The sequence below is a fragment of the Colossoma macropomum genome, unplaced genomic scaffold, assembly GCF_904425465.1.
Source record: "Colossoma macropomum unplaced genomic scaffold, Colossoma_macropomum, whole genome shotgun sequence".
Lineage (NCBI taxonomy): Eukaryota > Metazoa > Chordata > Actinopteri > Characiformes > Serrasalmidae > Colossoma > Colossoma macropomum.
The window spans coordinates 8350845-8360844 of record NW_023494794.1 but is presented as its reverse complement, the minus strand read 5'-3'; the positions used below and the strand labels follow the sequence as shown (position 1 = coordinate 8360844).

Genomic DNA, 10000 nt, shown 5'->3' with positions numbered 1-10000 from the left:
GGACTGAACCGAAACCTCTTGGAATAAGTTATTTATTTTTTTTATTTATTTATTTATTTATTTATTTATGTTCATAGGAATATAATCAACTACATTAATACACTTGGTGTGTTTTGTACGGCTCCTCTTGGGTACCCTGTGGTGAGTTAGCCTGTGATGGGTTGGCCTGTGATGGGTTAGCCTGTGATGAGTTAGCCTGTGATGGGTTAGCCTGTGATGAGTTAGCCTGTGATGGGTTAGCCTGTAATGAGTTAGCCTGTGATGAGTTTGCCTGTGATGAGTTAGTCTGTGATGGGTTAGCCTGTGATGAGTTAGCCTGTGATGGGTTAGCCTGTGATGAGTTAGTCTGTAATGAGTGAGCCTGTGATGAGTTAGCCTGTGATGAGTTAGCCTGTGATGGGTTAGCCTGTGATGAGTTAGCCTGTGATGGGTTAGCCTGTAATGAGTTAGCCTGTGATGAGTTTGCCTGTGATGGGTTAGCCATGTTTACTAATTAGAGGAAATGTTCTGGTTGTGTTTTGCTTAATTGCTATTTTTTTATTGTGGGATTGATTTCACTACAGATTTCACAGATGAAAACAACAACTAACAAACAAAACCATGTTTTTATTGAAACTGGTTTATTAGTAAACATTGAGGTTTCAGCTCACAGCAAGCTGAATGGCTCAGACTGCAGTGGTTACCATAGAGATGAGACAGTAATAACCTGATCCCTGATGAAAAGTGGAAAACAAAACAACACAAAAGCTCAAACACTCAAAAAACAAACATGTTAAAGAATCAGCAAGTTAAAGTAACAGAGCATCTGTGGCTGAACTGCACAGCTTAAAACCATCTGTACACGGTGTTCACAGGAACTCTGTGCAGCAGCACAGTCAGTCCGTCAGCAGCACAGTCGGTACATTAGCAGCACAGTCGATCCATCAGCAGCACAGTCGGTACATTAGCAGCACAGTCGATCCATCAGCAGCACAGTCAGTCCATTAGCAGCACAGTCAGTACATTAGCAGCACAGTCGGTCCATTAGCAGCACAGTCAGTACATTAGCAGCACAGTCGATCCATCAGCAGCACAGTCAGTACATTAGCAGCACAGTCGATCCATCAGCAGCACAGTCAGTCCATTAGCAGCACAGTCAGTACATTAGCAGCACAGTCGGTCCATTAGCAGCACAGTCAGTACATTAGCAGCACAGTCGATCCATCAGCAGCACAGTCGGTACATTAGCAGCACAGTCGATCCATTAGCAGCACAGTTGGTGCATTAGCAGCACAGTAAGTACATTAGCAGCATAGTCGGTCTGTCAGAAGCACAGTTGGTCCGTCAGCAGCACAGTCAGGCCATCAGCAGCACAGTCGGTACATTAGCAGCACAGTCGGTCACAGTCGGTCCGTCAGCAGCACAGTCGGTGCATTAGCAGCACAGTCAGTCCGTCAGCAGCACAGTCGGTCCGTCAGCAGCACAGTCGGTGCATTAGCAGCACAGTCGGTCCATCAGCAGCACAGTCGGTGCATTAGCAGCACAGTCGGTCTGTCAGCAGCACAGTCGGTCCGTCAGCAGCACAGTCGGTCCGTCAGCAGCACAGTCGGGACATTAGCAGCACAGTCGGGGTCCATCAGCAGCACAATTGGTCTGTTAGCAGCACAGTCAGTCCATTAGTAATACACAGCAGTTCCACTAGCAATATTGACGGTCCGTTAGCACAGTCGGTCCGTTACAAGTACAATCAGTTCATTAGCAATACACTCAGTGTGTTATCAATCAATCAATCAATCAATCAAACTCGGAAGTACATCGAGGGTGACCCTCATTTACAAAGTAACTGAGCAAGTTAAACAGAGATTTTAAAAAATGGTAAAATTAAATTTATCAACTAAAACAAATCAAACTTAGTGAGATTTATATATAAGATTTATCAAGAAATAAAAAAGCTCAAATAAGAAACAAGCATGAAACAGCAATAAAGTATGTAATGAAAGCAAATTAAAAGTAAAAGAACCAACAAAGATGATGAGCTATAAGAAAAAAGTAAAAATGTTTGAAATAAAATTACTCAATAAAATAAAAAAGAACAGTAAAAGAACAAACATCAAATAAAACGGCTGCAATAGAACAGTGAAATAAAACACAGTAAAACAGAGCAGAAAGTGACGCCAGCGAGAGGAGCTGCAGAGTGTCTGCAGAGTGTCTGCAGAGTGTCTGCAGAGTGTTTGCAGTGTCTGTAGTGAATTCCAGCTGCAGGTAAAGCAGATTTTGCAGTTAGGGACTGCGAGAAAAGTCGGCTCATTCAGCCTGATTCCCTCGTTCTGTTTAGGTTGTGATATTGTGATGAGGTCACTTTGAAGGTGCTCTCGTTACCAAATCATAGACTGAAACTAAATTAATCATTTAAAAACATTAAGATCTCTTTAATGTTCTTATCACTAACAGATCACTCCATTCCTCGCGTCTGAGCATTCACAGTCGCACTTTACACCTCTGTGTGAACATTCATTTAATCAAGTGTTTCCAGTGGATCAGTAATCGTTTACTCTGGCCTCTGCTCATATCTTCAGGTCATCCAGCCTGGTCTTGTTGTTGCTATAGCGACTGGCATAGCTGGGCCGGCGCTGGTTGTATGGGGATCCGGGGGCAGAACTTGAGGTCTTCTTCACTCTTGTGGGTTCTGTGGCGACGGCATCAGGTTTGGTCTCCATGGCCATCGTGTCCGGCTTGGTTTCCATGGTATCTGTGGTAGCAGGCCTGCCTCCGCTGCGCTCCACAGCGAGGTTCTGGCGGTTCTGCTTGTAGGCGGGGAATGTGGCGTCGATGTCCGGGATCTTGTACTGGTGCTCGGGCGGGTGGGCGGGGTAGTAGGGGAAACTGGCCACGAACGGCACCACGGTGTCGTCACCGGGGTGTCCGGCGTGTTTGCGGGCATGGGAGCGGCGGTAGCGGAGCCCCTGCCTGCACTTGGTGAAGCCCAGGTGGTACATCTCCACCAGGTTCAGCAGCAGCGACACGCAGGCCACGGCCAGCATGAACAGAATAAAGATGGTTTTCTCGGTCGGGCGAGAGATGTAGCAGTTGACGGTGTTCGGACACGGCCAGCTGCTGCATGTGTACATGGGCTTCAGCTGGAATCCGTACAGGAAGTACTGCGCCACCAGGAAGCCCACCTCCATCAGCGTCTTAAAGATGACGTTCAGCACGTAGGTGCGCAGCAGTGCCCCCTGCAGATGGATCCTCCCCCGTTCATCCAGTACCGGAGGCTTCTTGACTTTTCCGGCCTGAATTAACGCCTGTTTCTCTGAAAGTTCAGAATTTCCCTGCTCCCTCTTCTGCTTCTGCTTCTCCTCCATCCTCACCAGGTGCAGGATGTGGCCCAGGTAGATGAGCGTCGGCACGGAGACAAAGATGATCTGCATCACCCAGAAGCGAATGTGGGAGATGGGGAAGGTTTTGTCATAACAGACGTTCTGACAACCGGGCTGTTTAGTATCGCAGGTAAAGCCCGACTGTTCATCGCCCCAAACCTTCTCAGCTGCTGCCCCTAGAACCAGAATACGGAAGATGAAGAGAACGGTCAGCCAGACTTTCCCAACAACCGTGGAGTGCTCCTGAGCCTTCTCCAGCAGTTTACCCAGAGAACTAAAGTCCCCCATCTCCACACACGACTGACCACACAGACAGAGAGAGAACAACAGGACAGGAAGAGAACCTGAGAGAACGAGAAAGAGAAAGAGAGAGAAACAAAGTTACGCTTCTCTTCCTGTAAAGACGTATCAGTAATGAACGTGTAGGCAGCAACAGTGTCGGTAATGAGCGGATAGGCAGTAACAGCGTTAGTAATGAACATGTAGAAAGTTTCGGTAATGACATAGAATCTACATGAATATGTAGAGAGTAACAGTGTCATCAATGAATGTCTCTAGTGTAATGGTTTCAGTAATGAATGTATAGACAGTAACAATGGTGGTAATGAACTTATAAAATGTAGCCATTTAGTAATGAACATGCTGAGTAATGGTGTTTCAGTAATGAATGTTTAGGGTGTAACAGTGTTCAGAATGATCATACAGACAGTAATGGTGTTTCGGTAATGAGTGTGTAGAGTGTAACAGTGTTAAGAATGAACATGCAGACAGTAATGGTGTAATGAACATGTAGAGTGTAACAGTGTTGAGAATGATCATACAGATAGTGTTTCAGTAATGAACGTGTAGAGTTAAACAGTGCAGGTAATGAAGCATTAAAGCGACTTCACTCTACAGTCAGGCCTGTAACCTCTTAGTTACATTTTTGATGATCATCAACCCAGGAGCATCTTACATTTTGTTATATTCAAAATATCTGGATATAATATGTTTTGATAAGGCTGTAAATTAAATATAATAGATATAATAAACACAAGTGTTATATTATCAAGAATAACGTAAACTAATCAGAGCTGGCTGACCACTCTCTAACACTTTGGGCTTATGGGGCTGAATAGTGTCCAGTGTCCACTCTTCAGATGTCAGTGCTGAAAACGTAGAGACTGTCTAAACTGAGAGATGGACAGAAGGAGAACTTGACAGGTCGGGGTCAGGGGTGAAAGGTCAGCATCAGTGTGAAACATTAGGATAATGTTTCAGTTGGAATCTGACAGTCAATCACTGAAACATACAGATCAGAGCTGAGATACAGTCAGATTAATATTACAGTCAGAAACAGATCAACATTACAATATTACACTCTCAGTCAGTGTCTGTTAGCAGACGTTAACTTAGACTGAGCTTTAATGGTCAGCTGTAAGACACTGCTTACACACACACACACACACACACACACACACACTCACACACACACACACACACACACACACACTCTGGTTCTGATGGTCAGTGTGTTTAGTTGTGCTGAGTGTTTCTGGTGTGTTGATGTGATTATTCAGTTGTTTATTTATTGTTTATTCATGATGTTTACATGTACTGTATATTTGGAGAGACTGTGTGATGTTTGATTGACAGCTCCTCATGCCTGTGCGTGACCTTAAACAGGTGGACATACTCAGACAACCCATACACACACACACACACACACACACACACACACACACACACACACTGTAAGCTGTAAATATCCACTAGTGTTGTCACCAGTCACGTCAGAGTCATGTGGTCATGTGACTGTCTGTGTCAGCAGGAGTAGTAACTGTAATGATTAATCTACAAATGAGTTACTGTAATGACTAATCTATAGCAAAGTTACTGTAATGACTAATCCACAGATGAGTTACTGTAATAACTAATCTATAGCAAAGTTACTGTAATGACTGATATATAGAGGAGTTGCTGTAATGATTAATCTACAGAGGAGCTACTATAATGACAAATTTATAGAGGAGTAACTGTAATGACTAATCTAGGAATTAGTTACTGTAATGACTAATCTATAGCAAAGTTACTGTAATGACTAATATATAGAGGAGATACTGTAATGACTGATATATAAAAGAGTTACTGTATTGGCTGATCTATAGAGGAGTTACTGTAATGACTAATCTATAGTGAAGTTACTGTAATGACTAATATATAGAGGAGTTACTGTAATGACTGATATATAAAAGAGTTACTGTAATGATTAATCTATAGTGAAGTTATTGTAATGACTAATCTATAGAGAAGTTACTGTAATGACTAATATATAGAGGAATTACTTTAATGACTAATCTACAAAGGAGTTACTGCAGTGATTAATCTATAGAGAAGTTACTGTAATGACTAATATATAGAGGAATTACCGTACTGCCTAATCTATAGTGAAGTTATTATAATGACTAATCTATAGAAGAGTTACTGTACTGACTAATCTATAGAGAAGCTACTGTAATGACTAATATATAGAGGAGCTACTGTAAAGCTAAACTATCATGATTAAACAATAGAGGAGTTACTGTAATGACTAATCTATAGAGGAGTTACTATACTGACTAATCTATAGAGAAGCTACTGTAATGATTAATATATAGAGGAGCTACTGTAAAGCTAAACTATCATGATTAAACAATAGAGGAGTTACTGTAATGACTGATCTGCAGAGGAGTTACTGTAATAAGTCATCTATAGAAGAGTTACTGTAATGACTAATCTATAGTGGTGTTACTGTAATGACTGATCTGTAGAGGAGTTACTGTAATGACTGATTTACAGAGGAGTTACTGTAATGACTGATCTATAGAGGAGTTACTGTAATGACTAATCTACAGAGGAGTTACTGTAATGACTGATTTACAGAGGAGTTACTGTAATGACTGATCTATAGAGGAGTTACTGTAATGACTGATCTACAGAGGAGTTACTGTAATGGCTGATTTACAGAGGAGTTACTGTAATGACTGATCTATAGAGGAGTTACTGTAATGACTGATCTACAGAGGAGTTACTGTAATGACTGATTTACAGAGGAGTTACTGTAATGACTGATCTGTAGAGGAGTTACTGTAATGACTGATTTACAGAGGAGTTACTGTAATGACTGATCTACAGAGGAGTTACTGTAATAACTAACAGGAGCTGTCAATCAAACATCACACATCAACCCAAATATACAATAAAATAAAACATAATAAATAAATAATAAACAAACAAGTGAATAATCACACCAACACACCAGAAACACATCAGTACAACTAAACACTAAATGTGTGTGAGTGCGTGTGTGTGTGTGTGTGTGTGTGTGTGTGTGTGAGTGTGTGTGTGTGTGTGTGTGTGTGTGTGTGTGGAACACATTACATTACATTAGTATACATTATATGAATATTTATTCATGTAATGACTGTGAATTTGTTATTTTATTATATTTGAATAAATGGAAATAATATATATTTTTCTATTATCGTGATCAGACAGTAACCTAAGCAGTTTGAATAATAATGAATGTAGATATAATATTGTTCTATTAACCTGCACTGAAAGTAAAGAGTGTTTTGAGATCTGAGAAGCGACAGCGGCGCCGTGTTCATCGCCGATTACTGAACATGTTTACCGAGTATTTCAGTGTGATTGTGTTGCTGTACTGTTAACATACAGTGACGCTTCATATGCGGAAGTGTGAACCCTCAGTCAGATTAACACGTTCTGTTGATGTTCTGAGTGTGAATAAATGAATTTTACTTCAGAATTTCTATTTATGTGAGTTTATCGTAGCAGGGAAACGTATAAAATGGGCACAAAGTTATTGTTTTAATATTTCCCCCAGTGAGTTAAATTCAGTAAATAAACACTGAGTGTGTATTAAAGTGTGTCTGTAGAGGATCTGTAACTTATTTACACTCAGAGAATCAACAACACCATGGAATTTGAGCGGGGGTGCACAAACTTCTGCACGTGGCTGTAGTTACAGTGTTAGCGTAGCGCTGAGTTAGCGAGTCAGGAGAGTAACGATGTCCTTATGTTTGAGAGTCACTCAGTTACAGTGTTTTATATATTCATGTGTGTGTGTGTGTGTGTGTGTGTGTGTGTGTGCGTGTGTGTGTGTGTGTGTGTGTAACAGAGACTTACCTTCAGTGTGTGTTCACTTCCAGCGCAGGAGCCCTCACACACTCACACCCTCACACTCACACACACTCGCTCAGACTGACTCACTGAGAGACTCACAGAGACTTTAAACACACTGACCGCACGCGCGTGTGTGTTTATATATACATATGTGTGTGTGTGTGTGTGTGTGTGTGTGTGTGTGAGGTTATATTTGGAGCAGAACACACTCTTGGGTGAAGTTTGAAGAAGCCCCGCCTCCTTTCTCCCTCAGTGCTGACTGACAGCTGGCTGAGCCAATCAGAACACAGCTGTGAGAGTTCAGCTAAATGTACTCTCAAACACTAAACACATCCAAACACACCACATCACTGTCTGTCTCTCACTGTACACCACTGTCTGTCTCTTACTGTCTGTCCATAACTGTCTGTCCCTAACTGTCCATAACTGTCTGTCCCTAACTGTCCATCACTGTCTTTTAGTCACCATTTGTTCATAACTGTTTGTCCATCACTGTCCATAACTCTGTCCGTCACTGTCTATCACCTTCTGTCCCTAACTGTATGTCCATCACTGTCTGTCCATTACTGTCTGTTCTAGATGTTAGCTAAGTAAAAGGTACAAACAGTAAATTATTGAGTGTAATATGATGGTAGGTTCCGAGACAGTTTAAGTAAATTACGCTGAAATTCCCTATAGGTTCTAGATAGTATGCGGTTAAGTGTGTAGAACTCCACAGTACTAATTGTGTAATTATTTTGGGTATAAGTGACGTAAATGTAAATTGTAGATGAATAAAGTACAGAGTCGTATACAGTCTGAATCTGTTTATGAGCTATAAACTAAACTGAATTTGGGCTGGAAAAGAGCAGTGAGTCTTTCTGTGGTTCTACTGGGTTCTCACGGTTCACTTCACAAAACTGTCTTTATATTTGTGCTGTTATTTTACACCATATAACTGCCTGCTAAGCAGAGGAGCTTCTGATTTACTGTCCTGCTTAAACGTGAGACACTACAGTGAACTTTATTTATGTTTATAATGACCACTTTATTACTCCAAACAATTATGGGATGTCATTTATCAGTTTAATATCTAGAACCTCTTTTCAGTGTAATTCAGCGTCAATTTTCTACCCAAAAACACTTCGTTAATATCTAAATATCTGTCTAAATCTATACTGTCAGTCATTTAAACTGTCTTTGAACTTTTCACCATGATACCCAAAAATTATTATCTAATACTTTGGAGTTTGTATCTCATAGTTACCTGGTAAATACTTAGAACTTTAAAAGGAAGTCTTACCAAAAATAGCGCCATGTAGCAGCTAATACTGAGTTCACTGCATCATACATCATCTCGGTCTCTAATGATTTAATCAAACAAAGCTTTTAGATTTAGTGAATTTATCAGGTTCAGTATCAGACAATTATCAGGTTCAGTATCAGATAATTATCAGGTTCAGTATCAGATAATTACCTCTGCTCAAACTGTTTCACAGATAAAGCACACAAGAGGAAACAATGCTAGGCTAGTAGTGTTAGCTAACAGACGATTAGCACCTCTAGAGATTTTAGACTTTCTGTCTGATCTGTGGCTTTTTGTTCTCGTATTCTGGGTTTAATTTAGCTCAGTATTTAACACAGTAACGGCGAAACGCTGAGTAACACACGGAGAAACCGACAGGTGCTGTTCAGACACTGAGAACTGATCCTTTTCCTGAAAGGAGTGATAACAGAAAGGGTTTATTTGTGTGCTAGCAGTTCAAAGCTAACCAACAAGTGATGGAATCTTATAGCCCATCAATTAGCATGATGCTAACTGCATGCACACACTGACCTCAAACGTCTCAGTGAAGTTGTCCTCCTGTTTGGATCCTCCGTTCCGCCTTAAATGGTGCAGCAGTTACAGCAGCAGCTCCCAGGCGCCAGAATGTAACTGTTACACCATTTAAGGTGGAACAGAGAATAAGAAGCTGGCGAATAGAAGGCCAACTTCAGCTTTGTGTCTCAGTCTGTGTGGAGCTGATCGGTTTGATCAGTAATATCTAATGGAATTGATTATGTGGCTCCTGATACTGACACACGTCTACAAACGTGGACAGATGGACGGACGTGTCCTAATTCTGCTACAGTAAAACATTCCTGTCCTGCTCTAACGCACCTGATGAAACTCGTCACCTCATTAGACCTCACAGTCTTAAAAAAAGTCATAACCCTGATCTCCGACCCTGACCCCTGCCCTTTGTTCTGACCCCGCCCCCTCTCGGTCACTCTCTCACCTTCCTGCTGCCTCTAATGACCAAAAACCATCGCCGTATGAACGTGTGAATTCCTGCGCTGAGACAGTCTGTCTAATATTACTGTGGAGCCGAACAGCCTCTCAGCACTGTTTCACTGTTCTAAGGACACCTGTCTAGAACCCTCTACTGCTGCATGACTGAGTCACTGAGTCTTTAAATCACTCCTACTTAAACCACTAATCCACTGAATCATCTCCACTG

General features: G+C 41.5%; 1 protein-coding gene across 1 annotated transcript; it reads right to left on the bottom strand.

Annotated features, from left to right (window-relative positions):
* Positions 1–1435: 1435 nt before the first annotated feature.
* gja2 (gap junction protein, alpha 2) lies at positions 1436–7632 on the bottom strand. Its single transcript, XM_036580064.1, has 2 exons — positions 7524–7632; positions 1436–3700 (listed from the first exon to the last, which is right to left on the bottom strand). The coding sequence occupies exon 2, from the start codon at positions 3642–3644 to the stop codon at positions 2544–2546; it is 1101 nt and encodes a 366-aa protein (XP_036435957.1). The 5' UTR covers positions 3645–3700; positions 7524–7632; the 3' UTR covers positions 1436–2543.
* Between the last annotated feature and the right edge of the window lie 2368 nt (positions 7633–10000).

What these genes read in the sequence shown, in the direction of transcription:
- gja2 (XM_036580064.1), bottom strand. Translation starts at nt 3,644, where the DNA reads ATGGGGGACTTTAGTTCTCTGGGTAAACTGCTGGAGAAGGCTCAGGAG.